The sequence below is a fragment of the Antechinus flavipes genome, chromosome 3 (assembly GCF_016432865.1).
Source record: "Antechinus flavipes isolate AdamAnt ecotype Samford, QLD, Australia chromosome 3, AdamAnt_v2, whole genome shotgun sequence".
NCBI classification, from domain to species: domain Eukaryota; kingdom Metazoa; phylum Chordata; class Mammalia; order Dasyuromorphia; family Dasyuridae; genus Antechinus; species Antechinus flavipes.
In genome coordinates, this window is record NC_067400.1 from 153,100,169 (window position 1) to 153,127,373 (window position 27,205).

Genomic DNA, 27,205 nt, shown 5'->3' on the forward strand with positions numbered 1-27,205 from the left:
AAATCTTAATTATGGTCCTATCACTTAGCAACTATGACTTAAACAAGTCATTCTCACTGTGCCTCTGTTTACTCATCTATAAATGAGAGTGATAACCTCCAAGGACCATTTGAGCTCTAAATCATTGTTATTATGACCTCTCAGATTCCACATCTGTAAAGTAAGGAGTTTGAATTAAATGACCTCTAACACCTTGTTATGTACATTTGAGTACGTTATTACCCAAAGCATGAGATGTTTCTCAATTATACCATACACATAGCTGTCTCATTTCAGTTCATTTTTAGTATTTATTGAATGCCTTCTTTCTCTTAGGCATTGTTTTTTCTATGTCTGTTTGCACAGTACAGTGCTTTGGTAACTGTAATAATAATAAACTCTGTAAAAGTACCCATTAGTTCAAGGCATCATGTCAGAAAAAATATTCAGAGAAACTTAGAAGTACAAAAAGTTTTTCTAAAAGATCTTCTACATACCCAGATGCACAGTCCAGACATTTGTAAGCAGACATTTGCAATGTCTGCAGTTTAATGCAATTTCAAATAACAAGTCCATACCCTTATTTTAAGCTTGAATTCCAGGCACTCTGGCCTCTCAGGGCATTTCTGTTGTGCTTGAACCAGTTGTCCAGTGAGTATTCTTCCATCTGAACCTAGAATTGAAAAGAACAAATAGAACCAAAATAAAATGCCAACCCCCAGGCTAGTTTCTTGGGACTAAGGGAAGAAAAAAGGGTAGTCCTTCTTCCTACCAGGTAAGTTCATGGTGACCACCCAGTCAGTGACCATCATTCTCTTTGGACAAATCAGGAACAAGTTTATTGCTTTCTTTTTTCACTGCTGCTTAGATCAAACTCTCAAAGACCTCAAACCTGTATTATTTTAGTGGTCTTCTAATAGGTCTCTGTGCTTCTGATCCCTTCCTTTTTCACTTCATCTTTCATACAAAAGCCAGATTCATTTTCCTCTGGTATATGAATCTGATAAGGTAAGAGTTGAAAGATTCTTTCCTAACTTTAGAGTTAGGAAGTTCTAACGGTTACCCTTAGCTGTTTGCTATTGAACAAAACATTTACTCTCTGAGCTTCAAAGAGAAGGCCTGGTTTAGTTTCAGTATTTGGCTCAATTGCTGCATAGCATTAATCATATTTTTATCCAGATGTAGTTTGATTGCATCTTAGCTACGACTAGATTGGATTCCCAAAAGCCACTCCCAGAATTTGGTCCTTGGTTCTCAGGGCATCTATGCTGCATTATGCATTAAGTACAAACCTGAACTTTGGAATGAGGGAATATAGTCTTTAGAGTCTTTGGAAACTCCGGAGACCAGAGGCTCTGTTCTTTTTACTGGCTCTTCTGAATGAAGGTTATGTCATATTCTATCTCTCCTAGGTACTTCCCTTATACAACATTTTGTTTCTTTTGGAAGCAGTCCCTAGTATCCTCCACATGGAAAAAGATCTTTTTTTCTTGCATCTTCCTTATGGAAACATCATTCAAGGGACTCTAAGCATACACTCGTTTCCCACATTAAATAGGCCAAAAAAAATTTTGACCACTATCTAACACTATATATGAGTTCTCAGTGAATACTTGATTTAAATATAAAAGGTCACATCATAAAATAAATGATCCAACTGATAGTCATCTTTCGTGGGAGAATTTTTTTTTAAAGTAGATTTTTACTGAAATCTTTTGTTTTTACAACACCTATATTTATCCTTTTAGCTTCCCCTTTCCCTTTTATAACAAAGCTCTATCCCTTATGACAGTTTTATGTTGTTTTTTTTTAAAGGAATAAAACCAAAAATAACTTATAATATTTTTTTTGATGCAAAGAACTGGAAACATATACCTGTTGACTGGGGAAATCACAAAATTGTGGTACTGCTGTAGGAAACAACAAATGTTAATACAACAAAGTATGGAAGTGCAATACAAACTGAGTAAGCAGAGACAAGAAAATAGTATACTTATAACAGTATAAATGGAAAGAATAACAACTACAAAATAATCAAAACTGAATGATGTGAAATCAGAAAAAGACCAAGATTGGCCCCCAACGTGAGATAGGAGATAGTTTTGCTTTCCTGTTTTCTTTGCAAAGTTTGGAGGAGGAAAATGGTCCACAAATGGGAGATAATTTATATTACATCATACTTTTCAATGTGTTGATTTGTTTTATTTAATTTTTTTCTTTACAAAAATATTCATAAGGACTCTCTAGGAAGGGGAGAACAAGGTTAAGGGGGTAATTTAGTATGTAATATGAAAAATGTCAATAAAACTTATTTTTAAAAAAAGAATTTTCCCCATGAAAGATTACTACATTGATTTCAACAGATTTATTTTGTTTTGTGATTTTTTTGTATTCGAGTCAAATATTCATTTAGAATTATTGAGACTCATACCTTTAATCACAGTTACAAGAGAGGCTGAGGCTAGAAGATCTCATGAGTTCTGAGATGCTGTGAGCTAAGCCAATTAGCTTGCATGTCTAAACCAAATTTGGTATCAGTAAGCCTTCAAGAGAGGGAAGCCACTAGATTGTTTAAGGAAGATGGATGAATACTGTTGAGTTGAAAGTAAAGCAGATCAAAGCCCCCATGCCAATTTATATTGGGATCAGGATATGAGTAAGTAGCCCCTGTACTTTTAAGTTGAGCGATCTAGTCTTCCCTCTCCCCCCCAAATAATGAAACAACCCCAAAAAATCTTATTGCAGAATATGGTATAGAATTCTGGTCTAAAACTTTTTTCCTTTTGGTGACAAATTAACAAAATATCAACTTAAGGGAAGTTTTTAAACTTTTTAATATCATGAATCTCTTTGCTAGTCTGGTAAAGTCTATGGATTCCTTGGAATACTGTTTTTAAATACATAAAATGCATAGATTACAAAGGAAATAAATTATTTGAAATACAATTATTTAATTATCAAATAGTTCATGGATCCCTAGTTAACCCTAATCTGAGACAAAATTAGAGTCAAAATTATTCTTGGAAAAATCTCTAAACTGTCCATTAGTATGATACAATAACCTTTAATAGTTGTGTTTGTTTGTTGTGTTAGGGAAGGTTTTAGGCCAGGGTCTCTTAAATAGCTAGCAGTCTGCAATCAGAGCAGATACTGTTGAGATGGTTGCTATGGAAATGATTCAATGTAAATTTTTTTTTTTTAGTACATCCAGCTAAGCTATTATTCCTGAGAGTATTGTCCAACTCCAAGAAACAAGGACAGGTAAACTTTAGCTGGCAGACAAACTAATGATCTTTTTATTGAATATAATTTTTATTGCATTATGAACTGAAAAAAATGCATTTACTATTTCAGCCTTTCTGCATTTGATTTTGAGGTTTTTATGTCCTAATATATGGTCAATTTTTGTATAGATTCCATGAACTGCTGAGAAGAAAATGTTCTTCTTTTTTGTCTCCATTCAATTTTCTCTAAAGAGCTATTATAGCTAATTTTTCTAGTATTCTATTTACCTCTTTAACTTCTTCCTTATTTATTTTGTGGTTTGATTTGATTTATCTAGTTCTGAGAGAGCAAGATTGAGATCCCCCACTATTATAGTTTTGCTGTCTATTTATTCCTGCAGCTCTCTTAATGTCTCTTTTAGGAATTTGGGTGCTGTACCGCTTGGTGCATATATGTTTAGTATTGTCATTGCTTTATTATCTATGGTACCCTTTAGCAAGATATAGTTTCATTCCTATCTCTTTTAATTAGATCAATTTTTGCTTTTGCTTGATCTGATATTAGGATGGCTACCCCTGCTTTTTTTACTTCACCTGAAGCAGCTTTTTACCTTTACTCTCTGTATGTATCACTTTTATTTAAATGTGTTTCTTGTAAGCAACATATTGTCGGATTCTAGCTTTTAATCCAGTCTGCTATCCGCTTCTGTTTTATGGGAGAATTCACCCCATTCACATTTACAGTTAAAACTACTAATTCTGTATTTCCTGCCATCTTATTAACCCCAAATTATACTTTTCTCTTTCTTTTTTCCCTTTCCCCCCTCCTCAGTATTTTACTTTTGAGCACTACTTGCCTCCACCAGCTCTTTCCCTATAGAGACCCTCCCCCTTTAGAGACCCTCCCTCTTTATTATACCTTTTCCTTACTATTTCTATTCTCCCTTCTATTTAGGCTACCCTTTCCCTTTTACTCTTACTCCTCACACTTTTCTATAAGGAGAGAGAGAAGTTTCTCAGTGGAACCAAATATGTCTAATATTCTCTTTTTGAGCCAGACCTGATGAGAGTAAGAGTCACACAATGTTCATCTCCCTTCCCTTCTTTCCCTCATTTGTAATAGGTTTTCCTCTTCGTGAGATGTAATTTCCCTCATTTTACCTCCACTTTCCCCTTTTTCCAGTACAATCCTCTTTCTACCTCTAGTTTCTTTTTTATATCATAACAGTAAAATCAAATTGTACATGCACTCCCTATGTATACCCATATAGATACAATTCTCAAGAGTTCTTTTCTTTTTACCTTTTTATGCTTCTCTTGAGTTCTATATTTGAAGGTCAGATTTTCTGTTTAGCTCTGTTTTTTTCATCAGAAATAAATGGAATTCACCTGTTTCATTGAATGTCCATCTTCTTCCCTGAAAGATAATGCTCAATTTAGCAAGGTAATTTATTCTTGGCTGCATTCCAAGTTCCTTTGCCTTTTGCAATATCACATTCCAGGTCCTTTGATCCTTTAAGGTGAGCTACTGGGTCCTGGGTAATCCTTATTGTGGCTCTTCAGTATTTGAATTGTTTTTTTCTGGCTGCTTGTAATATTTTTTCCTTGGTCCAATAATTCTGAACTTTAGTCACACTATTCCTTGGAGTTTTAATTTTGGGGTCTCTTTCAGGAGGTCATTTCTTTCAGTGGGTTATTTTACCTTCTGATTTGATGACATCTAGGCATTTCTCTTTGATGATTTCCTGAAAAATAGTGTCTAGGTTCTTTTTTTCATCATGGTTTTCAGGAAGTCCAATAATCCTTAGATTGTCTCTCCTATATACATTTTCTAGGTCAATTGTTTTCCCAATGAGGTATTTTTATATTTTTTCAGTTTTTTGGTTTTGATTGACTGATTCTTGATGTCTCATTGAGTCATTCATTTCCATTTGTTCAGTTCTGAATTTTAGAGAATTATTTTCTTCATTTACTTTTTTTTTTACTTTTCATATTTGTCCAGTTGAAGTTTTAAATGAGTTGTTTTGTTCTATGTTTTTTTTTTTTTTTTTTTTTTTTTTTTCTATTTCACAAATTCTGTTTTTCAGGGGGTTGAGTTTTTTTTTCCCCCATTTCACCAATTCTGTTTTTTAAGGAGTTTTCTTTTTCCTTTTCACAACTTTTTCTAGGAGTTGTTTTCTTTTTCCATCTTGTCAAATCTATCTTTTAGTAAGTTACATGCCTTTTTCAAACCCTCTTGCAAAGTTTTCCTTTCCTTTCCCCATTTTTCTTCTAACTTTCTTTTAAGATCCTTTTTTAAAGGAGAGCTTTGTGTAATGGGGACTAGGTTATATCATCCTTTGGGGCTTTATCTGGAGACAATCTATTTTTAGTCTCCTTAGGGTTTGAAATCTGTTCTTCTTATTCCCCATAAAGACTGTCTCTGGTAAGAGGGCTCTTTGCTTTTTTACTCACTTTAAAAAAAAAAAAAGTTTTGGTCTGCTTTTGGGGCAGGGGAGGAAAAGTTTCCTTTATAAGCAGCAGTGGCTGTTAGGGGTCAATACTGACTCACTCCCGGCATTGGGTAGGTGAGGCCAGGTCCCTTGAGATTTTGGCGTTTTTGGTGTTCACAATTTACCTTTTGTGTTTGTGTTGGATGTTTTATAACTTATCTGCTGACCTACTGGCTTGCAACCAGGGCAGAGCGGCCAACACTATGGTAGAGTCCTCCCCATAGATTCTCTGTCATACTACCTGGCTCTGCACTGGTGTCTGTGCTCAGCCTGCTTGCACATGGCCACCTCCCTCCATTTTTGATAGAAACAGATCTTTTCTGGCGATCTTCGAAATTATCTTCTGCTGGTAATTTGTTGCATTCCTAATATTTGAAGATTCTGCCAGTCCAGAGCTAATTCAGAGGCTGGATTTGTGAATTAGTCTGAGGGTTGTGAGAGAAGGTCAGAAAGAAATGTGTGTCCTCTCCACCATCTTGAAGAAAAATCTTTTTGAAAAAAAAAATCATACCTAAATGTAATAGTAAAGGATAAATATAGAGCTTCAATTATTTGGGATGTCCCTTTAATACATGGGTTGACTAAATGGCTGTTGAAAGCCTTTCTGATTTTCAAATTCTGTGATTTTTTTTTTCTTGCTCTTTTTGAGGCAAAAGGGAATATCAGGAAGTTCAAGGTCATATAAGCAGGATCTTCTAGATAATTAATAATGCTTGAAAGCCCAACAGAAGTGGTTACTTTTTGTTAGCATTAGCTCTAAGAACAGAAAACTGAATATGATGAAAAGGAGATTTTGGAATCTTTCTCCATGGGGTGAAATACTTACACTAAGCGTTATCATGCAAGAACTGAGATTTACTGAGAATACAGTAGATTTTTTTTTAAATTTTCAGTAGTATTTCATTTTTCTGAATACATGTAAAATAGTTTTTAATGTTCATGTTTATAAGATTTTATGTTGCAAATTTTTCTCTTTTCCCTTCTTTTCTTATCTCTTCTCCAAGACAGCAAGTAATTTGCATATTTGTCATGTTGTACAAGAAAAACCATATAAAAAGGGAAAAAAAAACACAAGAAAGGAAAAATGGGCAAATAAAAAAAAGTGAAAATACTATATTTTGATCCATATTCAATCTCTATATTTCTCTCTCTCTGGATGCGATTGACATTTTTCCATCCCAAGTCTGTTGGAATTGCCTCAAATCACTGCATTGTTGAGAAGAGCCCAGGTCCATCTCAGTTGATCATCACATAATCTTGTTGCTTTATACAATTTTCTCTTGATTCTGCTTGCTTTATTCAGTGTCAGTTCATGTAAGTCTTTCTAGGCTTTTCTGAAATCAGCCTGTTCCTAATTTCTATAGAATAATAGTATTCCATTACATTTATATATTATAATTTATTCAGCTATTTCCCCAATTGATGGGCATCCACTCAGTTTGCCACTATAGAAGGGACTGCTACAAAAATTTTTGCACATGTGGATCTTTTCCCCCTCTTTTTGATCTCTTTGAGATACTGATTCTGTAGTGACAATGCTGATTCAAAGGGTATGCACAGTTTTGTAGCCCTTTGGGCATAATTCCAAATTATGTACCACAATGGCTGGGTCATTTTACAACTCCACCAACAATGCAAAATGACTCAGTTTTCTCACATCTCCAACATTTATTGTCATCTTAGCCAATTTGAGAGCTATAAATGGTACCTCAGAGTTGTCTTAATTTGGATTTCTCTAATCAATAGTGATTTAAAGCATTTTTATATACTTATATTAATATCTTCAACTGAAAATTGTCGAGAACAGTAGATTTACATCTTCTAAAGTTCATTCAGAGACATAGATTCAGTGAGTGGAATGGAAGGCCAAATCTTAAGCACAATTTGATAATTTTAAATATTTTTATAGATAATAAGCCTCCCCTCCACCTGAAGAAAAAAACTTCCATATACAATTAAGAGAGGAAAAAAAGGATTATATGTGAAATATCTATTATGTAAAGCTTGCTTTGGGGAAAAAAAAGTAATAAATTCGACTTGTTACTCTCAAAGTTTTCTTTTTTTGTGTTTTCCCCCTGACCTTTGTTCTCTCCCTTTCTTTGCATTTTAGAAAATAGGCTTCTACAATCCTCATTTCTTTTCCTTTTTTGGAGTTGTACCCCTTCCCCACAAATCCCTGAGTTCCAAATTAAAAAAGGAACAACAATTCTTGTATCATGTATAGTCAAACAGATCTACATATTTCCCATTCCCAGAATTGTGTCATTCTACAATTTAAGTCTTAATTACTCATCCATCAAGAGATGGATCAACATCCTTTGGGTTGGTCAGAGAATTGGCCATAGTTTTTAAGTTTTTCAAAGTTGTTTTTCTTTGCAATGATGTTATGGCTGTATATTATTTGTCTGATTCATCTTACTTCATTACTCTGCATCAGTACATACAAGTCTTCCCAAGTTTTTCTAAAATCTCTCCTTTTTGTTATCTCTTATGGCACAGTAATAGTTTTTTTTTTTTTTTTTTTTTTGTTTTTCTTTTTACATTTATATGCCAGTAATTTGTTAAACTATTTTCCAGTTGATGGTCATTGCCTTTGTTTCTAGATCTTTGACAAAACAAGAAAAGCTGCTAATAATATTATAGTGGTATAGGTGTTTTTTCTTTGTTTGATCTTTTTTGAATGAAGCTCTTAGTTAGCTAGCTAGTTATACTATTGAATCCAAGATTTTAGTGATTGCTAATTGCTTTCCAGAATGAGTAGTTCACTTCAGAGAAATACCTGTAGTGCCAATAGCCTATTTTCCTGGAGTGTAATCTTAAGAGTTGTTTATAATTTATATTTCTTTAATAATAGTGTTTTGGAGCATTTTTTCATGAGGTTATTGATAGTTTGGACTCTTTTCCCCCCAGGGTGTCCTAGAAGTTTTAATGCAGTTTTGACACATGTATATTAGATAATGTATAGATAATATATGTATATTTTATATATTAGGTTGAATTCAATAGTAGCACAATTGTTCTTTTGCTTGCATTCATATCTCAATATTTTTTTCTTTTGTTTTCTTTCTGGATGAGTTTCCAGCCTCTGCTCTCAAAACCAGAATCATAGCCCAGATCTTTGGGTCATGTTGGCTAAGCCTAAAAGTATTCTAAGATCGTCACTTCTCTTTTAGGAAGGTCATGTTTTATTGTTACTCCTTTAGACTTGCGGTTTATCATTACTTTAATCAGAGTTCTTAAGAAGGCTTCAAAGTTTGGCCATACCCAAAAATATTATGTCTTTTTGTTTCTTTTTGAATTATAAGTTCATCATTTCTTTTTCAGGGAGGTCACATTTTATTATTATTCTTTTGGATTTGTGCTTTTATCATTATATTGATCAGAATTCTTAAGAAGACTTCAAAGTTTGTTTTTTCTTATTGTTATATAAATTGTCCTCCTAGTCCTATTCATTCCACTCTATCATTTCACAGAGATCCTAACAGTTTTCTTTGAATTTGTTTATTTCATCATTTCTTATTTTATTGCATTTATGACTGCAATTTGTTTTCTTAGCTTTACCCTCTTAATTCCCTTTTTTTTTTTTTTTTTTTTTTTTTTGGTCTACCATGAGAAATAACTACTGTGAATATTTTTTTTGATTTCTTTGGCATATACTCTCAGTAGTGGTATGGTTAAGTTAAAGGGTAGACATGTTTTATTATTGTTTTGGGGCATAGTTCCAAGAATGATTGGATCATTTCACATCTCCGCTAACAGAACACGAATGTACCTGTTTTCTTTCTAAAAATTAATTTTTATTTTATTTTAATTTAGATGCAACTGAGATATGCATTTCCATATACAAAGTCAAAAAAGAAAAATAAGGTTGAACATGAATCTTTGAATCTGCATCCTTTAAGTTGCTTCACTGGCTAAGTATACAATAAAGTAAACATATTCAAAATTATTTGGCTTATCTGTATTCCTGCTGACTTTCACTCTGTATGCTTGTATTTCTAATTACTTCAATGGCCTTTTTTTGTTCTCTTAAAATTTTTTTTTGATAATGTTATTATTTGTACCCCCAACCTCCAAAAAATATTTGAAAGAAAAAAAAAAACAAATCCCCCTACCCTTGCCACTTCTGGATATATGTCTCATTCTTCACCATGAGTTCATCCCTACACTGTTAGGAGGATAGATAGCGTATTTCAGTTTCTGATGGTTTTTTCTCAAGAAATCATTTGCCAGAATTTATCTAGGATAAGTCTTTGCAGTATTGAAACTTTCAAACTTTCATAATCTAGTAATGTTGATCATAAAGAAAAATAGGACTATAATTTTGCAAAACCATTATGATATAAAAATAAAGTAGTTCATGCTGGGTTTTCATTTTAGCTTGAGATTTTAGTTCTTGATTAACAAAAAGTAAACTCTGTATTCCCTTTATGTATGGTTTGAAAAGCAGTGAAAATCTTAGTGCTCTGTCTCCATTGAGTAGATAAAGAAATAGGTTTCTCCTACCAGTATGGCACAGAAAAGACCATTGTATCTGGAGTTGGAGCACTTGGGTTCAAGCTGTAGCTCCACTATTGTATAGATGATATTAAATTCTTTTATTATTGAACTATCAGGTCTATAGGGACAAGCTTTATGAAGAGTACAGAAAGCCACACTAGACAAAAGTGATAAATTTTATTGTGGGCACATGCAATAAATTTCAAGAAAACTAATCTATACTTTGTAAAATAATAGAATCCTAAATGTTTTCTTTTTATATATGTACCAAGGAACTTAACAGAATATTCCTTGAAGACGTTTGTTTAAACATGCTTCCACAGTTAGGAACACTGAAAGATACCAGAAATAAATGTACAAAATCATAGTTTAGCCTGCCCAAACCCTGAGAAAGATTTATGAACTAGGGAAGAAATTTAAGTGTTCAGCAAAAATCCTCAAATACTGATATTGTGAAACTTGAAAGGGAAGGTTTTAGGATTAAAAAGTGCTGCTTCATATAGTAAATAGCAATATGTGTTGATACTGACTAAAAAATTAGGTTTAATAAGTATCTGAGATTAATTTGTGATAAAATTAGGAGGATATTTTGCTGTGAATTGGGGTTGTAGCTATGGATTGGAAGAAAAACCATGCACTGAAGTCTGTATTGGGAAGTTATGGATTCTAGTTTTCATTTTCTTCAAATTGTTAAATATCTTTTTTTCTTTAAGTATTTTTTCAAATGACAAATTTTAATTTTTAGTTTCCAAATCTTTAATTCCAAATTTGTTATAGCTTATACGATCATATAAAAACTTTTCCATATTATCATATGGTGCAGAAGAAAATTTAAAAAAAAAACACAAGAAAAAGAAAGATTGAAAGATTGAACAAAGGTACACTTTGATTAGTATTTAGACTATATCAGTTCTTTCTCTGGAGTTGAAGAACATTTTTCATCATAGTTCTTCAGAATTGTCCTAGATCATTGTATTACTCAGAATAGCGAAGTCATTCATAATTGATTCATTGTACAGTATTGTTATTGTGTATATTGTTCTCCTAGTTCTGCTCACTTTGCATTATTTTATGTAAGTTCAAGTTTTTCTGAAAACATTCTGATCATCATTTCTTCTAGCATAGTAGTATTCCATCAAAATCATTTGCCACAGCTTGTTCATTTACCAGGTGTTGTGTATTTCCTCAATTTCCAGTTTTTTGCCAACACAAGAAAAGGTGCTATAAATATTTTTGTACATATAGGTTTTTCTCCTTTTTCTTCCCCTCTTTTTGGGATATTATAGCTTTAGTGATGGCATTGCTGGGTCAAAGGATATACTTTGAGCATAGTTCCATATTTTCTACATGGTTGTATCGGTTCACAACTCCACCAACAGTGCCTTAGTGCTCCAGTTTTTTCACATCTCCAACATTTGTCATTTTCCTTTTCTATCACATTAGCCAAATTTAATATTATAAAGTGACTCCTCAGAGTTGTTTTAATTTGCCTAATCAGTTTTCCCTCATTTGCCTAATCAGATTTCCCTAATCAGGGATTTAGAGCATTCTTTCATGAGTATAGATATCTTTTATTTTTTCATCTGAGTTGCCAGTTCGTATTCATTGATAAATGATCAAAAAATATGTACTGGCAATTCTCAGATGAAGAAATAAAATTATTTTATTAATAATCACCCGAAACTTAGTCAAAGAGACATCAGTTGATCTATCACCTGTCTGGCGAAAGATAGAATCAACACTTCCCAAACCTTAGCAAACATAATGAGCAGGAATGTACTCATTAACCCAAATTTAGAATTTCTTTTATTCTGATTAGATCTTGACCTGAGTAGATCTTTCAGAAAGATTTTCTATACTGGTTGATTTCTAGATGAGAAAGTAGAAAAGGGCAGGGGGATTTTTGGTTCTGATTGGATTATTAGTTAATAATACCAGAGAGAAATATTCATTTCTCATACCATGTATATTCCTTCTAACTGCCCTAATATGAGAAGATACTTAGGAGAGATAAGTGTCATTTTTCCCTGTAGAAAAGTAAACAGTTTAACTTTATTGAATCTCTTATGATTTCTCTTTCCTATTTACCTTTTTATACTTCTTTTGAGTCTTGTTTTTGAAAGTCAGATTTTTCTACTTAACTTTTATTTTTTCATCAGAAATTCTTGAAAGTTCTCTATTTCATTAAATTTCCATTTTTTTTCTCCATGAAAGATTATATTTATTTTTGTTGGATAGGGGATTCTTTGCTCCTTTGCCTTCAGGAATATCATATTCCAAGCTCTCAAATCATTTAATGTAAAAGTTGTGAAGTCTTGTGTTATTCTGATTTCTTGATATTTGAATTGTTCATTTTGGACTGTTAGCAGTATTTTTTTTTATTTTTTGACCTAAGAGCTTTGGAATTTGATCTTAATATTCTTGGGAGTTTTCAGCTTGGGATCTCTTTCAAGAGATGATCAGTGGATTCTTTCGATTTCTAAGATATCAGAGTAATTTCCTTGAAAATTTCTTGAAATATGATGTCTAAGCTTCTTTTTTGATCATGACTTTCATGTAGTTCACTACTTAAGTTATGTCTTCTCAATTTGTTTTTCAGGTCACTTACTTTTTTCAGTGAGATTTTTCACATTTCTTATCTTTTTTTTTCATTCTTTTAGTTTGTTGTTTTTTGATGTCTTGGTGGAGTTATTGGCTTCCATTTGCCCAGTTCTAATTTTTAAGGAAATACTCTCTTCAATGAGTTTTTGTTTTCTATTTGTCTAATTCTTCTACTTAAAAAGAGTAGAATTCTTCAGTGAAATTTTGTATATCTTTTTTCCATGTTGCCAATTCTGATTCTTAATGAGTTCTTCAGTGAATTTTGACCAATTCTTCTTTTAACAAGTTTTCTTCTTTAAAAAAGTAGATTTTGCCTTTTCTGTTTTTTGAAAGTTTTATTTTGTGTACGTGTGTGTGTGCATGCCTCCTTTAATATAATCTGTTGACAACTTTTTTGGGTGGTTTTCTTGCATCATTGTCATTTCTTTTCCCAATTTTTTCTCTACTTCTCTACTTCTATTATTTGATTTTAAAAATCCTTTTTGACCTCTTAAAGAAATTCTTTTTGGGGCCTGTGACATAATTCACTTTTTTCCCTTGAGGTTTTGCATATAGCTCTTTTGACATTGTCTTCTTTTGAATTTGTTTTGATGTTTCTTGTCACTGTAGTAACATTCTCTAAAAAAGTTCTCCTTTTTCTGTTGTTTAATCAATTTTCCAAATTTTTTCTTGGCTTTTAACTCTTATTAGAATTGGGCTATGCTCCCAAGATGGAGGAAATATCTACCAAGTTTTGGCTTTTCTTTTTGTTTTCAAAGCTAATTCTAAGGATCTATAAGTTTTCAGTTCTTTCAAGTTGGCATGAAATGTGGGCACTGCTCTCCTGGCCTGTGCTTTGGTGTGTGATCATAAGAATTCTTTTCTGTCCTGGAACTGTCTAAAGTCCCTGCTCTTGCTAGTCCCTTCTTTTTGCCCTGAGACTGCAACTTTTATACTTGCATATGAACAATACAACAGTCCCATTGCCAGCAAAGGCTCTGGAAGCTACTACTGTAGATTCAGTGTGTCATGCGTCATGCTCTTCCCTCACGCCAGCCTACTTGCTGCTGCACTGCACTCACCTTAGAAAATTGTTTCGCCCTGTCCTTTTGTTGATTGTGCCACTTCAGAGTTTGTTTTGAGGGATTATTTTCACTTTGTTTTATAAGGGATATGGGAGGACTCAGGCAAGACCCTACCTTTATTCCACCCCCACCAAATGATTTAATATCTTGAACTTCTACTTTCTCATTTGTACTTTTAGTGGATTGAAATAGATAGTTGTTCTGACAATCTTACCCTAAAATTTTGAGATTGAGTTAAGAAAACAACTGGGATGTAGTTGCAATGCCATCCAGTACTGGCTGACACTATGACCTTGGTTAAATCACTTAACTTCTATTTCTTTTTCCTCATCTGCAATCAGTAATACTTTTAAGATAAGACTCATTTCACAGCAAGTTTTTTTTTTTTTTGGTAATCTAGTGAAATAATGTATGTAAAATACTGTATACATATTATAATCTGCTTTTAGTAAGGAAGACAATCTTGTTCATTCTCCATTGGAGACCTATATCAAGAAACCATATATTGAACTTATAATTTGGCTTTCCTTTAAATCACCTATCAATCACCTCAATATAATGATTGCTGAAAGTGAGTCTAAGAGCTTCATATCTGACTCCATGGGGTCAGGTGAGCCTATAAGGACAACAGGGACTAGAAATAACTATGTATCAAAGATGCTTGCATCCAGGCTTTACAGAACTTTGACCCAGGAGCACTTATCAGTCCTGAGCAAAGTAACAAGCATACTTACTAGCTTTTTAAATTGATTTAGTAACTATGATAATGAATCTTTATTGATAAACTGATGAGCAAATATTTTGGGTATTTTGAATCCTGAGAGGTTAAGAATAGAATTTGGGAGAGAGACTGTTTAGAAATTAGTCATTTTTACTAATTAAATTAGTAATTTACATATGTATATTAGTAATGTAATATAAATTAGTAATTTACATATGTATAAATTAGTAATACGTATTAGTAATAGAAATTACTAATTTAATTTTCCTTTCTTCCTTACTGACTAGAAATTTCATTTTTACTGTTAAGACTTTACAAATTACTTTTATGGGCAAAAAAGACCATGCCAAAAAGCAATTTACATGAAATAAGATAGGATTTGAGTGGTGAAAATGTTGTTATCTAAAATGTATTAAAAAAAATAATTTTAGTGTTTAGGAATGGGATGCTGAATTTGGAAAACTAACATTTAAAAATTTGTTAATAGCTTCAGTATTGAAGTGAAAATTGCAGTGAAAATATGCCAGTGTATATTTCAAAGTCCGTGAAGGTAGAAAAGGCTTTTACAATATTTAAGACTTTTAGCAATACTCAGACTTCTGGTATAGTTTAAATTCAACTAAATTAAGCTTACCTTTTAAGTTAACAATATATATGATTTGTAACATAGGTAAAACATTTAAAATGCTCCATTTTGTTCATTAAGTTCCATGTTTCAAACACATCAAAATATTTTTAAATTCCAAGCATGATAAATCTTTGTCATTGATTTTCAACATATAGTTGTTTGTTATCCTAATTCTGTATTTCATCATTTTCAGTCTGGAATAGAACTGTTTGTGAACAGGCTTGACTCTGTGGAATCTGTTCTTCCTTATGAATATACTGCGTAAGTGTTTTAAAGTTTGTTTATATGTGAAGTTTTCTGTCTCATCAAAAGATGTTTGCATTTTAAAACTTTTGTTGATATCCTCTCCTCCCCCCAGAGCATATGAAAACTTGGCTTTTTATGTAATGGATATTAAAAGTTTTAAAAACAAAGATTTTTAGTTAAGACAGTTTTAAAATATAAACTTCATTTTTGTTTTTTTTTTTTCCATTAGATATAGTTACTGATTAAAATGTTTGTTTCTTTCTTGTTTATCTCATCAGAAACTAAGCTACTTTTAGTTAAAACTAGTTGAACATTGTATCATGTCACATATAGTTCTTTTAAGTTTTCTGTTAAGCTCTCTAAACAGTTATATCCTTATTCTGTCAGCAGATGGAAATGGAGAATTAAAAGTATTTTTGTTTTTTTGTTAATTTATGGTGGAAGTACACTATTTTACCCTCCAAATTAGGAAGACTTAGAAAATCTTAGAACTGGAAGGAACTTTAGCATTATTTAGTCCAATGTTTATTGAGAGTACTTAATATCTTAATTTTTTAAAAAAATAATAGCTTTTTATTTTCAAAATACATGCAAAGATAGTTTTCTACATTCACCTTTGCAAACCTTGTATTCCAAATTTGTCTCCCTTCCCTTCATCTCCCTCCTGTAGACAGCAAGTAATTCAATGTAGCTTAAATATATGTAATACTTTTAAACATATTTCCACATTTATTATGCTGTGTAAGAAAAATCGTATCAGAAAGGAAAAAAAAATAAGAAAAAAAACCAAGCAAACAACAACAAAAAGGGTGAAAATACTAGGTTTTGATCCACATTCAATCCTCATAGCCCTCTCTTTGGTTGCAGATGGCTATCTCCATCACAAATATGTTGGGATTGACCTGAATCACCTTGCTATTGAAAAGAGCCATGTCCATCAGAATTGCCACATACTCTTGCCACACAGCTCTTGCTGTGTACAATATTGTTTTGGTTCTACTCACTTCATTTAGCATCAGTTCATGGAAGTCTCTCCAGGTCTCTCTGAAATCATCCTGCTGATCGTTTCTTATAGAACAATAATATTCCACTCCATTATTATTACATATCCATAACTTATTCAGCCATTCCTCAACTGACGGACATCCATCAGGTTCTTGCCACCACAAAAAGAGCTGCTATAAATATTTTTGTACATGGGTCTTTTTCCTTTTTTAATGATCTCTTTGGGATACAGACCTAGTAGAGACACTGCTGGATCAAGGGGTGTGCACAGTTTGTTAGTCCTTTGGGCATAGTTCCAAATTGCTCTCTAGAATGGTTGGATCAGTTCACAATTAAAACTTCTTACATATGTGTAAAAAGCTTTTTTTTAAAAAGTAAAGGCTCTGGTTTATTAAAATCTGTAAACTTAAAAAAAAGACCACCCTTCTTATTCTCCCACACCTTCCTCAGTACTTTTTTTCTTTTTGGGTGCCTCTTCTTTTTATTTTTTTCTTTTAACCTTTGAATATAGGGCAGAGCAATTGAGAATTTAGGTATTTTACTTTTCTAGAATGTAATCTGGGTTGGGAAACATTGATCCATTCTAGCCTTTTATTTTTGAAGTCCATATAGATTAAATGGTTAGGTGATTTATTCATGCAACTAGTTAATAGCAAAACTATGTCATATAAGTCCTAGTCTATTATTCCAATGTGGCACTAATTTATTTTCAGTCTAATTATGTGCAACAAACTTTGGGAACCAGAATTTACTTGGGAATGAAAAAATACTCCCTTTTTTGCTCATGTAGGGGAAAAATAGTATGACATCAACAAAGAGAAAAAAAAAATCTCAATGGCTTAAAGACACATCTATTAGTTTAAATTTTATAGTCATTTAGGAGCATAAATAACCGAGACAGGATTTTGACCAGAAGCTTTATCAGGTTTTTGCATTGAAGTAAAAACATTGAACATCACTTACTCTCATCATGAAATCCATTTAATTAAGATGGTTGAGATATGTGTTTCGTTTTTTGCTTTTCTCATTGAAAAACCAATTTTTTTTTTTCCAGGTTTGATTTTTGCCAAGCAGCAGGAGGAAAACGTCCATCTGAAAATCTTGGTCAGGTACTATTTGGAGAAAGAATTGAACCTTCTCCATATAAGGTTTGTATTTGTTGTTGTAATTGTTAACTAAGCACATGCCTTAATTCTTGAATTTTATCAGTATAAAAACTTGCTAGTATACATTTTATTAAAAAATAATTTAGGTTAGGAATAATTATCACAAGGGCACTGTTAGGCACAAGTCACAATATTGTTAAGTGAGAATCCTAATGCAGAAATGTTTTTTTTAAAGTACATCTTAAGAAATTCTTGCATTCTGTTGTATAGAGATTTTTTGTCATACTGGCTAATTTGTGTTTTAAGGAAAGAGCTGTTAACATCCATTCTGAGATCTCCTTTGTGTCTGCCTAGGGAGTAACAAGCAGCTAAAAGAAGTCTTTTTTTTTTTTTTTTTTTTTTTTTTGAGAGCTGACTATTGCCCCTGAGCTATTGGTATAGAATAAAGTTACAGACTTCAGACAACTCAAAAATCACAGAGGAAAAGACATGAAAAGCCTTCAACCTAAGGAGATGTTTTGATCTTTTAAAAATAGGTTTGAAGGATAGATTACTCTCAGAAATAAAATTTAATATAGAGAGAATAATTTCTTATTTGAGAACCGTGACTATTTTCCTTCATCACACAAAGAGAAAATATTCATTAATAATAGCATAATCTTTGTATGTGAGGAATGCAAAATTATGAAGTTGGGACAGATAATCAAATCTAAAACAAAATAGAACAGAAAGAAATTCTGGATCAAATATTATGAATATGAATCTTATTTCCTCTTAGATCTATTTAAGTTTCAAACTAGACCAAAACAGATGATCATATTATATAACTTGGAGGTTCTGAAGGAATCTAAGTGGTCAATCAGTCTAACTCTCTTACAGATGAGGAAACTAGGGCAGCAAAGCTGGGGCAAGATACTTTTCATACTATACCTCAAAGTTTTTATTACTACCCTCTAATTTGATTGCCTAGAGTTCTTTCTTTAGGTTAAAGGATACTACTTAGTTTTATTATTTTCAAATTGAGTAAAATTACAGCTCAGAAGCATATACAATTTGCCCCTAAAATCTTTTTTTTTTTTTTAAATAACTTTTTATTGATAGAACCCATGCCAGGGTAATTTTTTACAGCATTATCCCTTGCATTCACTTCTGTTCCGATTTTTCTCCTCCCTCCCTCCATCCCCTCCCCCAGATGGCAAGCAGTCCTTTACATGTTGAATAGGTTATAGTATATCCTAGATACAACATATGTGTGCAGAACCGAACAGTTTTCTTGTTGCACAGGGAGAATTGAATTCAGAAGGTATAAATAACCCGGGAAGAAAAACAAAAATGCAAGCAGTTTATATTCATTTCCCAGTGTTCTTTCTTTGGGTGTAGCTGCTTCTGTCCATCTTTGATCAATTAAAGCTCTCTTTATCGAAGAGATCCATTTCCATCAGAATACATCCTCAAACAGTATCGTTGTTGAGGTATATAATGATTTCCTGGTTCTGCTCGTTTCACTCAGCATCAATTCATGTAAGTCTCGCCAGTCCTCTCTGTATTCATCCTGCTGGTCGTTCCTTACAGAACAATAATATTCCATAACTTTCATTTACCACAATTTACTCAACCATTCTCCAATTGATGGGCATCCTTTCATTTTCCAGGTTCTAGCCACTACAAACAGGGCTGCCACAAACATTTTGGCACATACAGGTCCCTTTCCTTTCTTTAGTATCTCTTTGGGGTGTAAGCCCAGTAGAAACACTGCTGGATCAAAGGGTATGCACAGCTTGATAACTTTTTGAGCATAGTGCCAAATTGCTCTCCAGAATGGCTGGATGTGTTCACAATTCCACCAACAATGTATCAGTGTCCCTGTTTTCCCACATCCCCTCCAACATTCCGCATTATTTTTCCCTGTCATTCTAGCCAATCTGACAGGTGTGTAGTGGTATCTCAGAGTTGTCTTAATTTACATTTCTCTGATTAATAATGATTTGGAGCATATTTTCATATGTCTATAAATAGTTTCAATTTCTTCGTCTGAGAATTGCCCCTAACATCTTAATGCAATTTTAAGCTTTAGTATTCCCCTCTTTGAAACTTAAGTACTTAAGTACTTTGGAATATGTATTCTCATATATTTTTCTACTGATTTCTTGTTTTTTACCTCACTAACAACATTCTTTAGAACAATATGGCATTCAATACTAGATTTTAAGAGATACTGAAGAAAGTAATAAAACATCACATTCAGGGATTCATCTTGAATTATAATTTGTTTTATAACAATAAAATGTACTCCATTATATAAATACAATATGTTTTAACACAATATTATACATTTAAAAATTGATTGTTAGGCTCATACGTTGAAGTAATGTTGAAAAACCTTAAATTTGGGTGACCTTTTGTTTTTTTAAAAAAAAAGAAAAGAAAAATAAATTATCTTTATTCTAAATTTGTTTATTCACAAGTAGGATCTTGAAAGTTGATAGAGCAAAAAGTATTTTGAACATAAGGGGATAAAGAGAAACATGTTGGCGTTAAATTAATGAGGTTTTCTCCCACATCACTTATTCTGTGCTTATTTTAAAAAGCCTTTAGAGTGTGCTTCAGAAAAAATTGTGATTATTACTATTGATAGAATAGTGCTTCATTATTTTCTACCTTTTTTGTCAAGACCAAATTCAAATCTTGTGACATACTGTCTGAAATTTATATAGGCTGCCAGAATTTCCATCAAAAAAAAGAGAGAAAAGTATTGTTTGTTAAACAAGGAAAAAAATAGATGAAGAATGTCTTTTAAAAGTACTTTTAATCTACTAAAATTTTTTATTATGAGGGTATGCTAGATATGATTAAAATTCATTTTAAATTATTGGAATAATTTTGTGTTCAGTATGTGTGACATAGTTGTAATTATACCTAGGTATCTTCTATTAATTGACATTCCATTTTATTTTAATGCAGTTTTCATTTAACAAGGAGGAAACCTGTAAGCTTGTTTGTACAAAGACATATCATACAGACAAAGCAGAAGACAAGCAAAAATTAGAATTCTTGAAAAAAAGTATGTTACTGAATTATCAACATCATTGGTAAGACGTAGAATTATTAGTAGGCCAGCTTTTTTCTTTTCATAGTTATATGTTGTCTGCCTAATTTTAAATTTTATTTTATAGGTGAATGAAAGTCTTTGAAATATAACAATTTTTATGCTTTGAAATTTTTAATAAGTAACATTTAACTGCATGAAAAGTGGAAAATTTCAGCTTAAAGGATATTTAATATAACTTTTAAAAGAACCTTTTAGATAAATGTGTTAATTTTTGTTACTGTGATAGAATATAATAATTCTGTATTTTAATCCAGACTGTTCTCATTATTTATGCATTTGAGAGAGGAGTTGAAGACTACCCATAAAAACTTAAGAGTTTATCTTTAGATCATGCACTTGTGTATGTCAGGTATCATTGGTATTGGTGATGTGATCACAGCCTTTATGTGTTTGAGACAATTTGTGAATGGAAAATTTAATTGTTCTTTGTCAAACCTGTGAATCATTCTGAATTTTGCTAAGATTGTCTTTTGTGTTCATCACTGTTCTTACACTCTAAACCTTGCTTGACTTGCCAGACCTTGCATTTGGATGGCATTGCCTTTGGGAATCCACAGTCACTTTCATGCCAAAAGGAGCCATTAGTGGAAAGCTCTTGATAGGTTAATATATATGTATATATATTAACCTACAAATCTAGGACATCTGTAGCTATATAAGCATAATAATCAAGAACTGACACATTTCAAAGATTTTATGACTATTATTAATTTATTCTTTTTAATTTTTCTTTGAAAGTAAATTATCTGCACTACAGTTGTGTAGTATGTATATAATATTTGCAAATAGAAAAAGAAACAAATAGCTAAAGTGATTAGACCTAAAGCTAGGTCATCTTTATTCTATCCACTTTATGATAATAATTTAATGTAATTCTTTTGCATTCTTGGTAGCAGAGTTCTTTGCAATCTAGTTGTTCTTGGTCTTGATCAAATTTTTATGGTCCTTTTCAGCAGCCTTTTTTCATCATATTCATTGCCTTTAACTCTCTTCATCCTCATCTACTCTTTAATATTAGACTCAGCTTTTAAATACCCCAATATTTTGGTTTTCTTCAAGTTTCTTGAATTGTTCTTTTCTAAGTAGTCTTTTTCTCCCTTCTTATCTTATGTGTGTCCTGACCCTTTCAGTCCTGGATTTCTGCTGCTTTTCTTATTATACCCTTACATTTCACTTACGATAAGAATATATTCAAACCTCTGACTTGTCTTTAATGTTTCATGCTATTTGCAAGAAATTTTTTTTAATTGTCACAACCACACCTTAAACATGTCTAAATGTTAGCTTATTTTGTTTCTTAGCCAAACTGTCATCCTTCTAGATTTTAATTCTTGATGCCCCCGAAATTCTAAACCGAAGTAAATATGTATGTCTTCTTTTTCACTCTTTTTATCCAGTTGTGTTGATAAATCCTGCCTGTCTTCTTATAGCATAGTTTTTTGCATGTACTTCTTTTCACCATTCATTCCCACAATGCTAGCCTGGGACTTAATTATTCTGCATCACAGTTAACCTGTAAGGAATAGATTTCATGTTGATAACATTTTCCTGGTCTCTTCTTCTGTAGTAAAAAGAATTTATATCTTTCATTGTCATTTGGATCACACCATTCACTTTTTCAAAGCCCTGTAACAATTCCAAATTATAAATGAAATCAATTAATATAATTATATAATTATATAATCTTTCTATTAACTGCTGCCTAATCTCTAAGGATTCTTCCATTTTCTGCTTATTAATTCTGATCTGTCCTAATGAAAAAAAGAATTCTTTTAGGGATTCAGGTGCTTGGTGACTTCATTGGTGTGACTTCCTAGTGTGACTTCCTGTGTCAAAACCTCTATGAAGGCAGATTAGTTTCTTGGGGTACTGAGAGCTTCAGGGACTTGTCTATGATCACATAGCCACATATGTCACCTCTGTGAGCCGCACTGATGATAGAGACAGGAAGTTATATTCTGTCTAGGGAAACAATATGTATACATGTAAACGTAGCATACATATAATATAAATAACATAATTATATAAGATGTAGCATAAATATAAAGTAATTTGGCAGGGAAGGGGAGGTAGGTTGCCATTAATAATGAGGTGGCATTTGAGCTGACCTTTAAAAGAAACTAGCTCTTCTAAGATACACAGGTAAGAAAGGCAGGCATTCCAAACATGGAATACCACCTCTGCAGAGGTGAGGAGATGACTGTGAGCAGCAGTTCTGGCTGAAGCACAGAAAAGAAATCCTGTCTAAAAAGTCTCAGAAAGTTAGTTGGAGCCAGGTTGTAGAAGTTTTTCAATGCCAGAGAAGCTGGGATTGATCTAAAGCTAGATTTTCACGAATTCTTAATGTCTTGTATTGTCCATTTTTTTTTTTTTGACTGAAGAATTAATATTTAGAAACTGCTTCAGTGGGTTTCATGTTTATTTTACTTGGGGTTTTGGAGGTTTTTTTTTTGTTTAGTTTTGGAGTTTTGTTTTGTTTTGTTTTAGCCTTTATGGGCATCTGGAGTTTTATGTGGAAAATTTTTCTTTTCTCATCCTTGTTCTCCAGATATGCTCATTCAGGAGCCTTCTTTGATTCTCTTACCTCTCTTTATTATGTCTTACCTCTCTGAGGGCAAAGTAAGTGCAGTCAGGTCTGGGGGCCTTTGTCTTCTGAGTCCCATCTGATTATTCCAGCAAGTCTGGGATGGTTTTCCACCAGGGACTAAAATAATATGATTTTAACTCTCCTTTTTATTCCAGAGTTTAATCAGTAAGCAAAAAGCCAAACGCTGCCCTCTTGCTTCTGGGATCCCCAAAGTTTCTAGGTTAGATCCTTCTTTGGGGAGCAGAAACACCCTTCTCCTTACTCTCCTATTTTTGATGGAAGAGAAGACAGATGTTCCTCCACCAAGATGGGCAAGAGCATTATTACAGATGTCCTCCTTTTTAAGTACCTTTCTAATGGATTGCTCCTTTGCCCAATCTTTGAATTAAATTAAGAACAGGTGTGTATGTGAAATTTCATTGTCTGTCTTGAGTGGTTTTCTAGTTTTCTAATTTTCAGTTTTTTGTTTTTGCTGAGGCAATTGAGGTTAAGTGACTTGCCCCAGGGTCACACAACCAGGAATTGTTAAGTGTCTCAGGGCAGATTTGAACTCATGTCCTCCTGACTTTAGGGCTGGTGCTCTATATACTGTGCCACCTAATTGCCTCTGGTTTTCAAGTTTTCAAAGATGTAGAATACTTGATGTAGGAGAAGACGACTAATCCTAATAGCTTCCCAGTAAACCTGTTTGTTAAAAGTTTTATCCTTCCTCTAGCTGTTTCAGTAAGTGGTACTCATCCTATTTAGGACTCATATAAAAGTTATTTGATTTCTTTTAATGTCATGGAGAAGTTAGCATTTAAGTTGAGTTTTCAAAAGTACGTAAGAAATCAAAAGTAAATAGAGAAGGGGAGAGCACAGTTCAAATATAGGAACCGTGAGCAAAATTGAAGTCTCAGGCCAATATTTTGGCAAATTTAGGGGCATATAGGAGACCAGTTTGACTGGATCTCTGGATGTATACAGTTTAGGAATAGGAAACACAGCTGGAGAGGTAGAGATCAGTATATTATGGAAGACCTTGAATGTCAGGGTAAGAATTTTTTACTTTTCTCAGTAAAGAATAGGGAGCCACTAAAATTTTTTGAGCAAAAGGGTGACCTAACCAGACCCTAAGAACTTTATATGTATAATTAAAAAAAAAAAAAACTTTCAGTTATATGACTCCTCTGACCCTTCCTCCCATACTTTATTGTGTTATGGAAATGAGCATAGGTTCTTGAAGACTATTCTTTTTTTTTTTTTAAAGAAAAATATTTTTTACATTTTCAGAAGTATTTTATTTTTTTAAATATATGTTAAAGGTAATTTTTAACATTCATTTTTGTTAAATGTTGTGTTGCAGATTTTTCTACCTCCCTTCTTTATCTCCCCTTTTCCTTAAGACAGCAAGCAATCTGATATAGGTTAAATATGTGCAATTCTTTTAAACATATTTCCTTATTTGTCATGTTATGCAAGACAAATCACACCAAAAGGGGCGGGGGAAGATAAGAAAAAACTCCAGCAAACAAACAATAATAAAAAAGTGAAAATACTATGTTATGAATTACATTCAGTCTCCAAAGTTTTCCCTTTCCATGCGGATGGCATTTTCCATCCCAAGTCTATTGAAATTGCTTTGGATCACCATATTAAAAAAAGCTAAGTCCATCAGAGTTGATTATCACATAAACTTGTTACTGTGTACATACAATGTTCCCTTAGTTTTAGTCAAGTCACTCTTGAGGACTATTCAGTTAAGCATAAGTTCTTACAGGTTTTTCTAAGCTGAAATGTCACTAATGATAGAGCTGGAAATGAACTGCTAATTATTCGAAAACCAATATAACTACAGTATGAACAGCTTTTAAAGACTACTACTGGCCCTGGAGTCAGAGGACCTGAGTTCAAATCCTACTTTTGATGCTGCTATCTGTATGACTTTAAGTTAAGCTAAACTTGTGTTGCTCATCTTAGCTTGTTTCCTTAACTATAAAATGAGAAGTTAGACTTGATTGTCTTTAAGGACCCTTTCAGTTTGACATTTATGTTCCTAAGTCATATTGGGCTTGCAGTCTGCATAGATATGAGAAGTGCTCCCACCAGTGAGATTATAGATCTTTAATATTTTGTAGTGTGTATTTTGTCATAATCCCCTAAGTAGGGTTGTTTCTTAAAGGAGTAGGGAAGAACAGGAACATGCTATCTTAACTTTATTGCTCATTTTCCATCTTGAGAATTGAATTAATACTTTTCATATAGGCAGCATTTAATGGATGTTTGCTGAATTTATTTGCCAAGAAGTTTATAGAATTGGAGAAACGCTGTAATATCATGAATAATTTAAAAATTTCAAACCCATTAAAGTTTAATGCCTATGAAACTTTTTTAATTAAATAGTAAACATGATATCTAACTTTAAAATGTGTCATTCTTGAAGAATACTTAGAAAAATGGTAGTAATTTATCATTTTATCATTTGCTAATTGGGAAAACCCCAACTGATTTAGCTAAAGATGTAAGTAATCTGGGAATAAGGAATTTAATTCTTATGCATAAATCATTTTCCAAAGCTCTTCATATCATAATTTTAAAAAATTATAGCTTTTTCTTTACAAGATAGATGGATGGGTAATTTTTCAGCATTGACCCTTGCAAAACTTTTTGTTCCAACTTTTCCCCTCCTTCTCCCCACCCTCTCTCCTAGATGGCAGGTAGAGCAATACATGTTAAATATGTTAAAATATATGCATAATATACTTTTTAAGAACTGTGATTCAACTATCTGTTTCTACCCAATTTCAACTTTTTTTTTAACTACATAATTTCAGAGTAGATGGATGAATTGACAGACATATAGATAAATAGTAATCCAAGACAATTCCAGTAGACTTGGGATAGAAAATGTCATCCACCCAGAGAAAGAATTATGGAGACTGAATATAGAGCAACCCTTTTTTTTTTGTTGTTGTTGGTTTTTTTTTTTCCTTTTTGTTATGATTTTTCTTTCATAACATGACTAATGTGGAAATAATGTTTATCAGATTGCTTACTGTCTTGAGGAGGGGAAAAGTAGGGAAGGAGAAGAATTTGGAACTCAAAATCTAAAGTCTTAGAAAAGTTAATGTTGAAAACTATCTTTATAAATACTTGGAAAAAATAAAGTGCTATTAAATGAAAAAGCAATCAGAATACCTATAATTTCATGACTTAATTATAGAACCACAAAGTCATAGAATCTTAATGCTGAAAGGAACCTCAGTAATAAACTTACCTAAACCTCATATTTGCAGAGTAGGAAAATGAGAAACACAGAAGGGATAATTTTCTTAATGGACAGCTAGTCAGTGTGTCATCTAAAACTAGGACCCAGGTCTCAATGGAAGGTCCATTTCCTTTTTTCTGGCCATATACCTTCTGAAGAATTTTGTATCATGAGATAGTGTGTTCTATTTTATGGAGAGTCAAGAAGATCTGATTTCAAGTTCTACATCTGACACATTAGTTGTATAAAAGGCATAAGTCATTTCTCTGACAATTAGGGAACTTTTTCAGGTCTTAAGTCATGAATGGGTTGAGGTGGTCAAAGGTTTTACTACACTAGTGAAATAGGTGATTTATTCACATGATTTTTTCCATTATTTCTTGTGGACAGGTAATTATTGATAATATACTGTAGCCTTCTTATATGTATGATATATCTTTTCATTGCCCTTTGCATTAACTAGAGTTTTAGTTCTTTCAAAATTATAGTATTCCATGAATCACAGCCATATAATATAAGATCACTGTTGATGTTAAAAAAAGATGTTTAAAAAGTGTGTGTGTGTAAAGAAGCAACTTAGAATTTTTGAAAGGATTGCTTAATTTCTCAAATGCATTATTTCAAGGACTATTGTAACCAGTACATTGTCATCTTCAAATGAGAATATCTGAAAGACTTATTCCAGGACATCCTCTG

General features: G+C 32.5%; 1 protein-coding gene across 1 annotated transcript in view; it reads left to right on the plus strand.

The window, feature by feature from the left end:
* Window positions 1-27,205, plus strand: part of TM9SF2 (transmembrane 9 superfamily member 2) — a 75,178-nt gene that overhangs the window by 14,699 nt on the left and 33,274 nt on the right. Inside the window, exons 2-4 of the mRNA XM_051984066.1 lie at window positions 15,403-15,470; window positions 17,515-17,608; window positions 20,528-20,655. Coding sequence (XP_051840026.1) covers window positions 15,403-15,470; window positions 17,515-17,608; window positions 20,528-20,655 — 290 coding nt within the window. The remainder of the gene's footprint in view (window positions 1-15,402; window positions 15,471-17,514; window positions 17,609-20,527; window positions 20,656-27,205) is intronic.